This window comes from Hyposmocoma kahamanoa, unplaced genomic scaffold, assembly GCF_003589595.1.
Source record: "Hyposmocoma kahamanoa isolate Upper Pololo Valley unplaced genomic scaffold, ASM358959v1 100021, whole genome shotgun sequence".
NCBI classification, from domain to species: Eukaryota; Metazoa; Arthropoda; class Insecta; order Lepidoptera; family Cosmopterigidae; genus Hyposmocoma; species Hyposmocoma kahamanoa.
The window spans coordinates 1,208,011-1,225,962 of record NW_020653200.1 but is presented as its reverse complement, the minus strand read 5'-3'; the positions used below and the strand labels follow the sequence as shown (position 1 = coordinate 1,225,962).

The window sequence follows — 17,952 nt, the reverse complement described above, 5'->3', positions numbered from 1 at the left end:
AGCTTTTAGTTGCAGCTGTTGTGGATAGACATGTCGTTTACCATCAGGTGTACGACTAATATTCATCGCGCCGTCACTTGATATCGTAAAAATCATTTAAATAACATCCACATTTAAATACCGGCGCAGTAAATGTATGTAAAAACATGAACTTTCAGTAAATATATCAGAGTAAATCATGAACCAAATTTGGGGTGTATTATATACTAACAAGATCATTTTCACAATAGCTTTGTTTATTTATCACTTCTTTATAAAAAAAATTATGAAAATAATTTTGAGTTGAATTTTGGAATTTTGGTCGATCTCGTCTACGGGTCATCTGTGCTTATTATTTAGTAAAAGAGATCGAATCAGGCGTTGATACCTACAGGATCCCCTAGCCCAATCCCCCAGGGGATCTCTGTGAACTCAGCAGGTCATTAGAATCCCCTAAGTTAAATGTATGTAAAGTTGCAATCACATATTGAAGTTAGGTAACTATATGAAATACTGGCTCATGAACGACGACGCACGTGGTCGGTGTTCAGTGAAAGATATCGTACTAGCAATTCTAGCGAAAGCTGGAACTCAGGTTTAATAATGATTGACCGTAAACGCCCCAACATCATATAATTGTTAAATGCACTGAAAAGAGTTTCTGAACAAAAGCCACGTGTTTACGTGCACGTGACGTAAACAGACAACCTGACCGGACATTTGCTAAGTGATGACAATAGACTACTCAGCAGTGCAATGACCGTTCTGAACTAGGCTGCTGAGTAGAGTAGTTAACTTTATGTATACATTTAAAAATAATATTGTTTATAGTCACACACACTTAAATACCGTTTTGTATAAATAGCTTAAGTTTTGTAAATAAAACTCTCTTTGAATTCAGACATCAACGCTGTCTTATTGACAACGGAGCACTCCTGACTACAGCATCCTCTCACTGCGGCCAAGACACCTTTAGCCGTTAGCTTATCTGATCAGTCTTGTGAGTCTGTGAGACTGGCAGTGAGAAAACCATTTCCTAAAGCACCCTTATCCTCCCCCCTTTCCGTCTGTTGCCTTAGGTCGCACGGTGACAGGCTTCCCCTACTATTTATATAAGTATATATTCCGTAGCGTATGGTTAGGGCTAGGCTGTTAGGTAGGCAACTAGGGTTGTTAGTGATAGTACAGCTTTCCCTGACCACTCATGTATAGCCAGCTAGCTACAGCTAGGTAGTTGACTGTACACCACGTAAAGTCAAGAAAAGATGCGAACAAAATGGAATTGCAAATGATAAATTTATTCAAGAAGTACAGGTGGAATAATTGTATAATGGTATAACTGTAGGACAGTTTTTAGATATAGTTAGGGAAATGATAATATCAATTTAACGTAGTTTAGTTAGTATTACAACTAGACACAGTTCGCTGCAATTTCATTTGTTTTTCGGCTTTTTTCCACCCGTTTTTCATCTCTATTATTTCCCTTTAATAAATATAGATAGAGTACATATATTGTTTATTTTTTTTGTAAGCTTATATTATTTAAGGTACCATAGTGTGAATGGGGCTTAACGTTACGTATCCGCGTTCGGGGAATTCTGAGGAACTACTGAGTTCACAAGGAGCCCCTTGGGGATTGGGCTAGGGGATCCCGGTGGATGAAACGGAATCAGGCGCTTTTCATCCTCTAAAGTTTATACCTTATTATTTATATTTTTATTTGCAGCGCTACTCAGAATCGCAAAGATCAGAGGGACACTGCCACTGCGTATATCGCCTTGCAACATAAGTTGACAAGTCCTATGTGCCTGTAATTTCGCCCTTACCATTCAAAATAGGAACGCTGTAAACAACTCATCGGCAGAAAAGGGTAAGATGTCTGTACATCCGTGGACAACTCTTTTACAAAGAGCTCTCTCTGCTATCTACTGCTACTTGGGGTTGGGTATAGGTAACACAAAACAAAGTAGGTACTTAAATCGGTGGTTTTTGCTAAAGAGTTTGTAGTATTTGTAGTTGTGAATAGTTTTTATATAGTACTAAATCCAGGCACTACCTGTCCGTGAGTGGCGTGATCACCAGCCGCTCCGTACAACCCAGGTATTCGTTCTGGTAGGTGAAGGTGACGTCGGTTACCGATATCCACGTCTTGTCGGCATCCTCTTTAAAGTAGAAACGGCACTGCTTCAACCACTCGAAGTCGTTCGCGGTACGCACGTTTAGGCGACACTGGACAGTGAATAATATTTATTATTTTAATAGAATCGCACAGCTCATGGAATTACGGCATGAGTGAAGCAGCGCCAAAAATGTTTATTGCTTCATTGCATACAGAAAAATATCAGTGAAATCGTTGTGATTTAATTATTTAGTTTTATTAAGGTCAACAACAGTTTATTATTGCTAACTTACATTTAAATGAGCACCTTCAAATTGGATGTTTATAAAAAATTTGATGCTTATAGAAGTGCTACAGCGGCGCCTAATTTTCGTACATTATCTAGTTTGCAAAAGTGACAATTGTAACAAAAAGAGTAGTGGCGCGGCAGTTACCAAGAGTCGAACATACAACTATCCCAGATGGATGCTGGAGACGACGGAGACGCGAAACACGTGTCGGGTATTTTTTGGATGGTTGTGAGTGTAGTTGCGCTTGTCTTATTTATTTTATGCGAAGCGAAGGTGGTAAATTAACTCCATGAGTAAAAAAAATCAACATGAGCGTAGCTATTTTGCATGATTTAACCTCAACCTAGGGTTCACGGAATTGCAAATTAATTTACTTCAATTTTTATTAACATGGCCTTCCGCAACGCCTGAATCTATTAATTGTTTCTATAAGCGTCTAATTTGAAGGCGTTCTTAAAGTAGAGGACAATTGCCATAGATTTCACACAGGTGGCGCTACGGCATGCACGTCGCAAAAAACCAAAAAGACATCATCAAGTTCTTATTATTTGCTTAATGGCTCAGGGTCAGTGTTAGTTTTGTAAGATCTTAAATTACGCAAGATAGCGAATTTGCTCCAAAAATACTATTTTACACAGCCATGTACACACTAATACACTACATAGCACATAAAACAATATTTTACTTTTATCAACTGGTTGATATAACAATAAATGTATGTAACAATAATATATAATACATATAGGTAATACGCATATACGTACTATTTAATGTTAAAATTAAAAAGCCGCTGTAGCCTAACCGTTTGACCTACCGCCTCACAAGCAGAGGCCGTGGATTCGAATCCGGTCTCGCACCTTCTGCGGCTTTCGAAATTTACGTGATTTGTGAAGATTGTGATCTTTTCGTGCGAATTTAAAATTAATTTGACATTTGCTATGACCTTTTCGGTGAAGGCAAGCATCGTGATAAAACCTGCACGTCCAAGAAGGTTCACAACCCTTGGAAAACGTGAGTTTCTTTCTTCTTGAGAAGTCCTCAACCCGCCAAAATATCAGTGTTGTAACCCTCGAAAAACGTGTGTAACTTTTCTCCTGAGAGGAGGCCCGTGCCCAGCAGTGAGACGTATAAATGGGTTGATGATGACGTGCTATTTAATAGAGATAATAATGATAATTTCTCAACTATGAAAAATGCCATAGCAACATCTTGTTAATATCATGGTAAAGATGTTACAAAGTTATTTAAAATTTGTTAAATTCCTTCTGTTTACTAAATACAATGTAGAATTACGAATACTAAAATCGAACACACAGAAAAAATTACGTCGACCCGATGGGAATTGAATCCACGTCCATGTGGTAAGGTTATTAAAAAATCTCCCACTAGATGTCACTAGTGGCGACGAAAAGTCAATACAAAGATCTATACCAAAAACACAGGAGAATTTCGACGACTCGGTAACTGGACCCGTCACTCAGATGGTTAGAGCAATGCTACGGTGCAGCGTGGGTTGGAGTCTCCCCGTGTGTTCGATCTTTGTGTTCATAATTAGAACAAAACTAGTGGATATATTTCACAAAAAAAAATCTCAATAAATACAATATACAAGTTATAACTGTACAGCGAATATACTCACATTCGAATACATAACAACAGTAAAAGTACGTTTTATAAAGTTTTACGTTTCTATTTACAACTTCGTGCAAATAAAATGAAGGGTATTTATTTGTCAAAGTCTGTCAAGTCAAAGTTAAGATCAAGTCAAAGTTAAAATAAAATTGTAAGACTTATTATCAGTGATCGGAATAAGTAGAGTATATTTACCTAAACTTCAAGGAACAGAAACAGAAAGTGGAGACTACCTTACGACAACAATTTTTTGGCGCGGATTTTTTCGGCATTCGGAAAATCACTTATATACAATAAAAATTGACGTTATTTGGCATAGGTAGGTAGACCATAGATTTAGTATATCCAATAGATTGGCCCTGAAGTATTGGAGACGAGACCAAAACACAAATACATCTGTGCGCATATAATGTGCATGTATGCAAGGTAAATAGTGTTGCGCCATCCACTGATTTCACTTTAATATCGATTAACATATTACACCGGCATTTCACTTCGTCGTATTCACCAAAATGTCTTATTCCAAAACGCCGAGATGTTAATTAACTAATTAATTAAGGATTCAATACAAAATTAAGAAAGCTACTATCACTTTCTGACAGTGCCATAGGATGGTAGGTAAACAATGGGGACTTTCACTCAAGATAATACTATGGCTCTACAAAACGGTGATAACACCCATGATCAGTTACGGCGCGATAATATGGTGGCCACGAATCAAGCTGACGACCGTAACCGACAAGCTAGACAAATTCCAAAGACTAGCCTGCATAGCGACGATTGGCTGCATGAGGACAACTCCAACTGCGGCGCTCCAAGCGATTTCGCTGATTTGTTGTTGATGAGAGTAGTACTACACAAAAGTCCGTTAATTGTAAGACATACCGGCATGAATAATGTGGGTAGAACCAGAACGTAGCTTCACTCTTTGCTTGCCTCTAAAGGAAAAGCATTTTTCCTCAAAGTGTTTGCTGCATATTTTTTAAAACTTTTTGGGAACCCAGTCTTCTCTCTTTAGCATTGTAAGACATTTCTGTCGTATTTCAATGTTTTGAGGAAATTTGAATCAACAACAATAATTAACATAAAAAAGGGTGCCTCAACTACGCTATTAAAAGAAATTTTCGTTTCAATGTAGACAAAAAATAATGCACTAATGCAATATTAATTATATATAAATTACTAAAACCAGAAATTTCTGATTCAATAATATTAAGTATGAAGATGATTTCGGCTGTATGCAAGCCACGCTTTTGCCTTTCTTTTTTCAGTTAATGACATCTCGATAACATATTATCGATTGCGTCAATTTCTATGAAAGTGGCGTTATGAATTTCAGAAATTCACGTATTTGATATATTTTTTAATTGAATTCGTATACATTTGGGTTATTAATGCCCTTGAATGGTACAATGTTACGGATATATTTATGTAAAAAACTTTTGGGGTAGTGTTTTTAGACAGCTAAAAATGTTAATAGTACTTACATGTGAAATGTGTAATTCTGCGAGTTTACGTTTTTAGATGAGTTACATCCGGGTAATGAACACGTTACCATGACTAATAAACGTCCGTTTAACACTATTTCACATTTTAAAACCAATTATTTTTCAAAAATAAACGAAATTTGTTTCGTTGTCAGCTGACCCTAGGTTCATACAGGCTCGTAGCGTATAATGTGGTTAAAGAATTTTATTTCTCAAAAAGAATTATACATTCACTTAAATGAGAGACTTAAATATAGCTACATTCACAATAAAACAACATTTATTACGCCGTACGACAAGCGGCAAATACATAGGTATGGTTTAAATATTCCACCTAAGACGAACACATATAAATAAATTTTACATTTTTATAAGAGGTGGGTAATTTTACCTCAACCGTCGCAACATTGATTGTACTGGGCAAGAGTTTTTGTACGTTCGCACACGCGTAGTCTACACAGATCGGCAATAACTAGATGTGTCAAGCTACATAAGTATATTACAGGAGTTTGATTTGTTTTATTTTATTATTTTCTTCTTATCTATTCCTTTTTACTTTATTTATTAATTTTGCTTAACGTTCATTCATCAGATAAATTTTGAGTAGCTTTTTAAAAGTGTTTAGTGTTTTAGCTTCTTTAACATTGTTAGGCAATGTGTTGTATATTTGTGCAGTTCGAAACGTAATATTATTTTTACCATAGTTGGTTCGCGGCGGCCGTAGTATTACGTTATTAGCATTTCGTAGTCGCTTTAGTTGCATATGTTCATTTTTAGTATTAAATTTGATATCAATATGAATATCTTTTAATAATATTTTTCGAATTAGAACGCATGTAAAATATTTATATGACTCGTCAATATTCATTAATTTTGTGGCTTTGTATAGTTTTGTACTTGGAGTAAGATAATTGTATTTGAATAGTGTTTTTATTAATTTATTCTGTGACGTTTGTAAAAATTTTAGATTAGTTTTAGCTGCTAACCCCCATATTTCAATCAAGTAGTCGATGTGTGGTTTTACTAGAGAATTGTAAATATTGTATCGCACATTCAACGGCAAGCAACGGACTACCGCGTAGTGCACCAGTTAACGAAGCTAACTTTGACTTTATCTTTTGAATATGCGGCTTCCATGTCAAGCCACTATCCAAAATAAGACCTAAATATTTTTCACTCTTTGATCTATCAATTTCAAAATTGTTAATTTTAAGCGGTTGAAAATCTGATATATTTTTATTTTTTGCTGCAAATATGACGTAGTGTGTTTTAGTTACGTTTATGGTTAAAAGATTACCCTGAAACCAATCATTTAGAATATAAAGGTCACTCTGAGCATCCGTAATTATTGATTCGATATCGTGACCAAAATAAAATAGGCAAGTGTCATCGGCGTAAAGAGAAAGCTCTCCCTTTAATTCGAGTTTACTGATTACATTGATGTAAATTAAAAATAACAATGGGCCGAGGAGTGATCCTTGGGGGACACCGTACGTAATAGGTGTAGTTGAACTTTGGAATTCAGCGACTCTGACCACTTGATATCGATCTGTCAGATATGATTCAAAAATTTTGTAAGCGTTGCCGGTAATACCAATCGATTGTAATTTACTCAAAAGGATTTTGTGACTGACAGTGTCAAATGCCTTCTTTAAATCGATAAATATACCTAAACATATTTTCTTTTCATCGATGTTGTTCTTTATTTTAGTAACTAGATCTACTGTAGCAGATAGAGCATTTGACTTTGGCCTGAATCCATATTGTTTGTTATACAAGAAGTTAATTGAGTCTAAATATGTTGCAAGACGGGTATAGATAATTCTTTCAAATATCTTGGACAATACTGGAAGCACAGATATGGGGCGGTATAATGAAGTGGTCTTGTCTATCTTGCTCTAACATAAGTGTATACTAACGCTCTTTCACTTGCATTGCCAATCTATGGGTACCTATATACTAAATCTATGAGGTAGACTATATTTATTTAAACTTTGCGAATAGTCGATGCGATAGCTTTAGGACCCCGGAAGAATGTCCATAAGTCTATAGTTTCTTTGAAATACGTATCTTAATAATTCTAATTACATGTATTTAAGTAAGATGTTTTTAATCGGAATTATCCTAAATATTCCAAAAAATTGGTGGTTTTAACAACTCTTCGCCAAGTTTAGATAAATATAGTATTTCTACATAAATCAAATAACGTTAATTTTTTTATGAACTTAAGTGATCTCCTGAATCCCGAAAAAATCCGAACAAAAAATGTTATCGTGAGTCTCCACTTTCTGTCTCTGTTCCTCGAAGTTTAGATAAATATTATCTACGTAATTTGATCACTGCTTATTAGAAATATATTATGTAACTCACCAACATATCAAAAATATCCCGCTGATGTACGTGGATAGTGATCAAAGTTTCAAATTTGATCCTTTCTATCTTGAGAAGGTCTCTAGTGGTCTGGTCTATCAGGGTGTTCAACAGCTCAAGGAACTTATTGTTGGTTTCAATCATGATCTTCTTGTCTTGCCGCGCCTGCATCAGCGCTAGCTCCGCGTCACGTGTCCAGATTATCTGGATACCTAGAAGGCCTATCTGTGAACAGTTACGTACTGAGTGAGGAAATTACTAGACATACTCGCAAATTCTTGTTATTAGTTTCGATGAGCGAGTGCTCTAATTAGGGATGTCGCATGCAATCTGCATCCGCATATTTATAATTATCTGCTTCCGCATCCGACATCAATCGACGCAGCGACTTAAATGTGGCTTATTTGTAAACAGAAATTATGATATACATTTACGTGAATTGACGTGCTCATTTCTACAAACCTATGATGAATACTAAAAAACAATTGACTTTGTAGTCATTATATAGTTGCAATGGATGCATAAAATTAAAATATCAATGGGGAGTTGATGGGAATTGTGTCATAAGCACTTATTTTTCGGAATATAAATGGCTCGATCCTAAGAACCTTGAAAATTACCATGTTTGTATAATTTTTTGGGAGTACCGATTGCTCGTAAAGATTTTTCTCAACATTGATTTCAGTATGACAGCTCTATATTAAAAAGCTTTAAAAACATGCTCAAAAACACCAACCTGGGCAGGCATTTTATCGAGGAACATCAGCAGATTGAAGGAAGGATCATTGAGTATAGAAACAGCATTTCTGATAATGGAATGGAGACTGCTTTGAGCGGATTGGAGCAGCGACGTCAGCCAAGTCTCGACGGAGCCCTCGGCGCGTACTGGTCGTTCAAGGTTAATCTCTTCACCTTCCGAGGACACGATAGCTATCATTTTGTTGTATTCTGTAAATTATAACATAAGTGAATATAAACCAGTGTTTTAAACCACATCTCTGGTATAGAGTCAGTGATTATGGGTTGAGGTAATGAGCCCTATACATACATACATTTACAAGGTAAATAAGTACGCCAAATTAATAAAATATTTTTTTCATGATATCTAGTGACGGAACGAACATGTCGTGCGCCTGGTGGTAAGCGACACGCCTGTCCATAGTAGCTGCACTGCCAGTCGGAGCTTTAAATCGCAAACATTTGCTCACCCGTCACCTTGAGACATAAGTTGACAAATCCCATATTTTATTCACGCACACTCAGTACCCTACAAAATCGGAACGTACACATCACTTCTTGGTGGCAGAACTAGGAGAAGTGCTAGTACTCCACTGGACGAACTCCTTCACAAGGAGCTCTATTGCTATTTAACTACATTTAATACTAGTAAATTTTGTTGTTGTAGGGCACATCCTTCAGCGCTTGATCCGGCAAACAAAGCATGTTTGCAGGACGCGGCTTACGCCGCCTGATTCCCCTCGAGTAGTTAGGGATACTCAAGGGCTAATAGCTAATAGCTGTTGCACTGTGGGTCTAAGTTCTTGGCGCAACCGTATGGTTTGTAAAACTGTGTTCGAAGTATACCTGACCAGCTTGCACGACCCGTAAGGCAGGGTGCGAGGGACATGTTCGATACGATCGCGACTATTTTAACATAAAATAATACATGTATTTTAACATAAAATAATACATATATTGCGACTTATACCTTTGAAGACGCCTAATGAAAGTTGTTTTGAAACTGTCTGTAATATTTCTAATAATAGGCACGTGCCTATTATTAGAAATATCCGATTCGTGACAACTGCAAAATCCGAAAACCAAATTTAACGGATATTCGAATGAAACGAATCCAAATTGCAAGCCCTAGTTGTAGGGTTCTCTTTTTAAAGCCTGCAAGGCCATGTACATACCACAGTTGTACCTATTTCTTCCGCAAACCATCAATGCTAATTTAAGGCTAGAGAGAGCCACCAAATTTAGTTACGTACGTCCCGCAATGCGAATTGCGATATATCCCGGATACTCCCTTATTATCACAGCAATCTATAGACAGTGGTTACTACTTTGCGTAGAAAAAATAAATAAACTTACCTACGTCATGAAATTTCACATATCGTGTGTTGTCAAATATAGATAGCAAATGATTCTGTATTGTATGCGAATCAGAGGCCTGTCCAAGGATTTCCAACAAAGCCGGGTCTGACACGAAGAAAAATCTTGGAAACATCGTTCTTTTTTTTTCTAAATAACCACTGAGACTTTTCTGACAGAGCTCCAGTTGTTCTTGTAAGTGTGGTAGAAGTTGCCTTAAAAGATCGTCGCCGACACAACAAGAGACTACACCTGGTGTCTCATGAGCGCGTTGCATAATCTTCTGCCAGGATTTGTCGATTTTTGAGAAACGTTTAGCTTCCTTCGGAAGTTGCTTTGCGATATCGCCACCAACGAACACAGCTTCTAGATAGACCCACATGTTCTGGACTAGCAGCCAGCGTTCGAGAATTTCGTTTGTGCTCTGCAGGTCGTAAAGCCATTGCTGGATTTGTTTCCTAAACGGCGCGTTGTACCTGTGGAAAAGAAGGTATTACGTAAATAAGGTGTTAATTAAATAATAATAGAACCTATGTTACACTCTTTTCTAGTGAGTATACTACTCTAACTAACCCCGGCAAACAGGCGTTGGTCCAGCCGGCTCCAAGGGATTTTTCGTTATGTTTGTTAGATCTTTGTATTAATAATAACTCTAAACTAGTCTACTAGTTTAGAATATACTCCAGTATTTTCACGAAACATATATGAATACCGTGCTAGTAAAAAGCATCATAACATTCAATAAAAAAAAATTAAACATAACTGCTCCACCAATAATAATATTATGTGAGGGCTGTGGTAAGATTTTTAAGAACGAACTAATTGCTGAGTCAGAACAGACAATTTTCTAAATAGCAATAATAATTCATTTATTTCAGACGTTCCTAATCCATAATATGTGTTAGTAAAAGTACTTAAACTATAAATGCTAGAATTTACCATATGTTATTAAAATTTATAAAATGAAACAATTATGAAAAATAAATTAAAATTAAAAAATCAAAACCCAAAACTATAAAATCATTAAATGAAAATTTAAATACATTCAAAGATTTAAAATTAAAAACTTTCAAATCTGTATAAGAATGATCACAAAATAAAATTAAAAGTATAAACATTTATTTTTATAAAATTATATTATTAATTTGTTCATAGTAATGTTGTCGTAACTAACAAAGAAACTAGAAGTCTAAAAGTTTGCAATTATTGTTACGATTATGAGTTTGCTAGTATATTTTTCCCTCTAAAACCAATAGCAACATTGAACCTTACCGATTAGAAAGTAGCGATCCTAAGATCATGAGGCTGTCCTCCAGTTGACCAATGGTCTCAGCTGTGGTGTCACCCCGGAGGAGCAGCTCCCCGCGGTTGTTAAATGTCTGGAAAGTGAGCTCGTGTACCGACCACTCGTTGGTCACCTGCCGCAGTTTCGCCTCGATGTCCTTTTCCTTCATCGCGGATATGCAGATATCCTGCAGGTAATATAAAATACGCTTAAACTATTGTTAAAGAATAATAGGACTTACAGGTCTCTATCTCCTTATCGTAGGTATCGATGGCAAGTGCCGAGGCCGTAGGCAGTCCAGCAGAGGGCGAAGCCCGGCTCGTCCTCATGCCACCGTACTTAGGTAGTATACGGAGGCTCTATTACGAGTACAAGATCTCAAAAATGGTTAAAACATGTAAGGCATACTTCCTGAATCAATGGAAATTAGATACTTTAGCGTTGCTGTATCTCGACCGTCTACGTGTTAAATTTATTTTTGTTGGAAGCTATGCCAAAGAGAAATATTTTAGGGGAAAAAAATACAATCACACCACATTCCTAACCTCAAATTAGGGAATTTACTATGAATACTAAAATAAGGATAACTTTGATATATCCAAACCGAAACGAATTTACAAATGTTCGTTTCCTAAATTGGCCCAAATTAGGAATCGAACCTGGAACCTCCTCATCAAGCGCTTATAGTACTAACCGCTGTGCTACCGAAGAGAAAAAGCGCACCCCGTAATCTGAACCCGACCATGCGCCACAGCTCCGAAACCGATCCCACCGTAGGTGGGGTACACGGCTCGTACACTATAATGCTTGCCAACGTGGAGAAAGACAAATCGGCGTAAGATACTCGCCGATTATTGACCAGGGTGAGTCGTGCGGGGAGGCTCCTTTAGTACACCCCCGACATATAGGTTCATTAACTCTTTTCAAATGTTATTACAATTTAAAAGCAAGCTGACGTTTTCAAACTTTTAAGAAAATATAATATACATCTATATATACAATATATATACAATACATTTTTTCAGAGAATATTTCTATAAAGTTTAGTCAACAGTACATTTCATTGAACAATTTTTAATCGCTGTTCATACACCGTTATATGTGGTTGTGTGTGGTTGTGTGTGTATACTTATGTACAGGGCCAGGAACGCGTTCAGTTTAACGCTTATAATTTTCTTTATTTATTAATGCTCATCAACAATAATGTTACAACAACATTATGAGTAGTTTTTATTGCTTGTATGCTTGTAAGCACATATACATACGGTAGTCTACGTTAGTCAGTAGTATACAACTTGAGTCACCAGCATCATTATTTCAGCCAAAAGATGTCCACTGCTGGAAGTAGGCCTCTCACAAAGAACGCCACAACGACTGGCCTCGTGCTGCTTGCATCCAGCAGATTCTCGCAACCTTCACCAGTACTGCTATACTCCCATAGATAATAGCAATATCTCGCGGTCTAAGTCGCGACCTATCGTGCCAGAATCTCTATAGATTCTGGCACTATTTTTTTATATTTGGACTATTCCAAACGACTATTATTCTGCGAGCAATGTACTCCGGTCACTGCCACTAAAGTTTTGCAATTACTTCTAAATACAATAAATAATTTTTAAAGGTCCTTCCCCGCTCCCAAAACTGACATTCAATTCTTCTTACAGTGCGCTCTAATTGAATTTCTATACAAACCTGCGATCGCGGTATCGGAGACATTTCAAGGTTTAGGCTCAGAGCCTCGATACTCGGATACTAACAGTGAATTTCGGGTATTGATAGAGATTGTGTAAACTGTTCGAGAATTTAAGTTCTTACACTGGGCTAATATAGAAGATTAACATTTTCCATTCAAATATACTGTGCTGTCGCTTTTATACGAGTACCTTTCAATCTCACGGTACATGTACTGTAATAGACTACACTTTTCGACTTTATACATCGCTTATCGACTTTACAATTGCAATTTCAAAAACGGCAGTAGAACGGTATTTTATTCAAAGATTGCCATAAAAGGGTTATTTTAGTTGAATTGAAGTTTAATGTTAACTTTCGAAGTGTTTGGTTGAGTCAAAACTATTGCTTTGACAAATGTGGATTTCAAAAACCCTTTAGACAGTCTGATGATGATGATGATGATGGTCTCTTATGATCACATCATAAGAGAGGTTGATATGCTTGTGAAACATGCATGATTCACGTTTGCAAACGTTCGTTTATATTCACGTAATCAAAACAGAAGCTAAAAAACTGCCTTCAACATGCGATATGGTTTCGCCGCACGAAATTTAAGAAAACTTCATTTTTAGATGTATAAGAAACGGGAGACCAAACACGAACTCTGGAGGCGGTACTATTGTTTAACTTTCAAGATTTCTGAACTAATTTTCCTTTGCGTCAAGTCTATGTTTCGTGTCGTTTTCCTTGAAATTTCTACAATACTTCAAAAATACATTTCTTTTAACATGCAATAGCTAACATTGCTACATAAAATTCCCTTAACTACCATGTAACTGCCTCCGTGACTGAACGGTTACCATGCCGGACTGCCACGCTGAGGTCCCAGGTTCGATTTCCGGGCCGGGAGAAATATTTGTATGGTCTACATTTATTTCTCTCGTGAGTTTGGGTGTAACTTGTAGTTGTCTATGTGTGTGTCCATGGCACCCGCGTCACAGGGTTTCCCTAGTGCGGGGATATGTTGAGTGTGTGCGTTATTATTATTATTATTATTATTATTATTATGTAATTCTTGCTCTAAATTAAAAACTAATATATAATCGAATAAAGCAATTGCTCATTATGTACATTTTAACACCTTAACAGGGTTCTTGTTTCTACGAGATATATTGCTTTATGCCATCATAGATACAAATAATTTTCGTCAATATAAATGGCTATTTTTATCTCCCGAAAATAGTTTAGCTTAAAGTTTATTAAGCACCAACCAAATTTTGTTTTCGCCATTTTCTTTGTTTCTTGTTACGAGTGCGATCATTATTTGAAATATGGTAGGGTCACGACTGTAACAAAAAGGTTCTGTGATATTATAATATTATTATGAGAGATTCTTTGGCACACGTTAGGCTGTATTTTTTTTTATATTCTCGCGATGCAATTGCGTTGCTTATCAGACTAGTTTTCAAATAACCTCAAAAAATGTATCCCTTTCAATAATTTTTGAACTATTACATGAATGCTAAACATTATTTATTTAAAATTGTTGCTTGTTTCCTTAGTCTGTGTTACACATAAAAAAACTACTTTACTATGCTACAGTATTAAACGAAAATTAAAAAAGTAAGTAGGTAATTTCTCATTCCACATCTCCCTAACTTCAAGAAATAATTGTGTAAACAGCAATATTTCTCATCGAAGATACATAAATAACTTTCACGTCGAATTCATACCGTGACTTTCCGATTTATTATAAACAAATATTTTATTAGTTTTCTTGGGAATACAAAATGTGTTTAAATGTTTCTTATCATTAGTGTTACTTCAACTAAAAACCGCCTAATAACAAAAGTTTATACCGCATCACCTTTACCCTCCGCACATGGGAGAAGGGGCTCCTGTCGGATTGGAGTGTGAAGTGTGAAGCGACCTGGGCATTTCTGTTTTAGCAAAAGATCGACTTAAATACCAATTTCAGTGCTTGTAACAAAATCATTCTCATTCTTGTGAGGCAACCTATCTAAATAAGTATTCTGTTATAGTCTTATAAACTTTTTTGTGCATCAATTAGACAAAGGGAACTTTTACATCCTCGCACTTTTAAAACGGTCTAGAATATTCTACGACCTTGACAATTAATTCCAAATACTACTGTTAAGTCAAACAGTGACTTTAAGTATAATAATTAGATGGTGATGATGGTGGTGATCACGGTGGTGATTATGGTGATGGGGATGAATCCAAATTCACTCCGACGAAATATTGTTCACGCAGTAACCGCAAAAAATTGTTATGTTGAATGATTCATGTTTTGCAGAAACTATTTCCATGAATAAAATCAAATGTTGCTTATAATTTAATTTATATTCCAAGCGTCCATTATTACATTTTGCCACAGTAAACGAAGTCGCAACTACGTCAAAGCGCGAAGACATAGCGTTTTCGGATTTGTATTGTAAAAGAAAAAAATATAAGTCCTAGAAGTCCTAAAAGTTGTTCGCTACACTGTGCTTTATAAAGAAAATTCTACGACTACGAGTATAAAGTGGTGTACACAGAACATGGAACAGGAGTCGAATGAGTTCTCTTACGAAGCGGGCTGCCTTTGTGTAGTTGTCAGGGTACCAGAACTACATAGATCCGTAGAGATACACTCCCTAGCCAGCAGTGGTGGGAGTGAAAAGGACGAAAATACTGCAAATGGAATATAATAGACGGAGACGGAATTCTTGAAGTATTTATCTCTATGGGGGGAGGACCTTGCACCACCCTCATCCTCTTGTATGCACCACCCAATCTCCCATTATAAGTAATACTTACTTAACATGGACTTGGCCACCATCAAGCCACAATCTAGTGCAATTAATAATGATTTTCTTGTTTTCCAATGAAATGAACTTAATTAATTACCTCATTATTGTGTTTTACTTATCAAAAATACTTATATAATTATATTTTTTAGACAATAATATGATTATTTGTGGTCTTGTGGTGGCATATGGATGATCGATGATGAAATAAATATGTGTACTTGTTTGTCACACTATATCACCTTCTTTTGATAGTCTTATAAATGCACGAGTGTTGCAGTGATAACTCGTACATATTTAAAAAATGTATGCAAGTTTGTTTTATTTGTTTTAATCGCGCCGACATGTGTTCATCAATTATGATGTACAAAAATTCTCAAGTTTTTGAAGAAGTAGAATAGAATAATGCTATTATTAGTAAGTAAACCATAAGTAAACTGCCATGATCGTGAGAGAACGGCAATATTTGTGTTCTGCTACGATTATTTGCTAATTGCGTGGTTTCTTTATTCTTTTATGTAAAATTTAAAAAAGTAAGCTTAAATACAACAAGGTTTTGCATATACATAGATAATTTCTTATTACTTTTATTAAGTACTCGAAAACATATATAACATACAGCAAGACGTCAAGTAGAGGTACGTAAAGGTAGTTGTCACACTTGCGACTAAGTTGTCACAGTTGGAGGGGTGGCTTCACAATACGTCGCCACTGCTTTGTCACCTCTGCTTCCCTAGTGAATTCGGGCACCGAGCCATTAATTCGCCACCAGACGGTAGGCCATCATAACCAACCGGGCTAAACGGCACTTAATTTGTTGTAAGTCTAAAGAAATATACATTAAATGTAAATTAATATGAAAAATGTTAAAATGTAGTGAATTAAAAATGTATTCAAAAAATTATTTATTGAGATCTTATTGTATACAGCTCAGTTTAATGAGTGTATGAAATTAATAAAAGTAGTCCACGTAGCTTTAAATTCTATAACTAATCTGTGTATGCAGTAAGCAAGATACATATGTTTGTTAATTTAATTTTTATTTTATAACATAGTTAAAACGGGTATTTCATTGGGAATTTTCCGCACTTTCAGAGACTTAACTACCAGGGCATAAAACGACTAGATACTACACAATTCTCATGTTTTCCTACAGAGAGTGTAGCTCGTACAACGTTATGTTTGTGTTTAAAAGTAAGGTAAGCTAAGTTCAGATAACAAAAATCTAACGTGTTTACAAATCACGCGATGCGACGTGCATCCATCGGCTACCCGCCGCCCTTACCAGGTCATCCGTCCATCTACTACGGGGCCCTCCGGTTCGTGGTCTCCATTCAAGAGCCTTTCTGCCCAAAGGCCCTCAGTTCTATGAGCCATGTACCTTGCCCACTGCTACTCCAACTTGCTAATCCTTCGAGCTATGTCGGTGCTTTCGTTCTTCTACGGATCTCCTCATTTCTGATTCGATCACGTAGAGAAATGCCGAGCATTGCTCGCTCCGTAGCTCGTTGAGTGACTTTTAGCTTTTTTATGAGGCCTATAGTACTAAGTGACCACGTCGCAAAGCCGCAGGTTATCGCTGGCAACACGCACTGATCGAAGACTTTTGTCTTCAAAGACTGCGGTATTGCGGACGAGAATATGTCCCGTAGCTTCCTGAAAGCTGCCCAACCGAGTCGGATTCCACGATTGACCTCTTTCTCGAGTTTGGCCCTGCCTAATTGGACGGTTTGTCCGAGGTAGATATACTCGTCAACAACTTCGAGAGTAGAGGTTCCCACTGTTATAGGGGTGGGTATGACATGGACATTCGACATAAGTTTCGTCTTGTCCATGTTCATTTTTAGACCCACCTGCTGGAAAACTCTATTGAGGTCACTTAGTATGGTGCTAAGGTCTTCCAACGATGCTGCCATGTCCAAGACATCGTCAGCAAGTCGAAGGTGAGTGATGTACTCGCCATTGATGAATGAATAAATGAATGAAATATTCTTTATTGCACATAAAATTACAATTAAAACACAATACAATAGCTTAAGTATAATAGTAGTAGTAAGTCAATGTGCAACAGGCGGCCTTATTGCTATGTAGCAATTTCTTCCAGGCAACCTTAGGATAGACATTTCGGATATGCAAAAGGGGTGCAACCAAAGAATATCATCATAAATACACTATATAATAAGTAATAATAAAAATATATACATATCTATAG

General features: G+C 36.5%; 1 protein-coding gene across 1 annotated transcript in view; it reads right to left on the bottom strand.

The window, feature by feature from the left end:
* The window catches only part of LOC113229000 (dynein heavy chain 5, axonemal), a 127,313-nt gene that overhangs the window by 16,696 nt on the left and 92,665 nt on the right, over positions 1 to 17,952 (bottom strand). The window contains exons 26-30 of the mRNA XM_026462472.1: positions 11,244 to 11,443; positions 9,972 to 10,447; positions 8,614 to 8,825; positions 7,878 to 8,102; positions 2,036 to 2,208 (exon numbers count right to left, since the gene is read on the bottom strand). Of these exons, the coding sequence (XP_026318257.1) occupies positions 2,036 to 2,208; positions 7,878 to 8,102; positions 8,614 to 8,825; positions 9,972 to 10,447; positions 11,244 to 11,443 (1,286 nt within the window). The remainder of the gene's footprint in view (positions 1 to 2,035; positions 2,209 to 7,877; positions 8,103 to 8,613; positions 8,826 to 9,971; positions 10,448 to 11,243; positions 11,444 to 17,952) is intronic.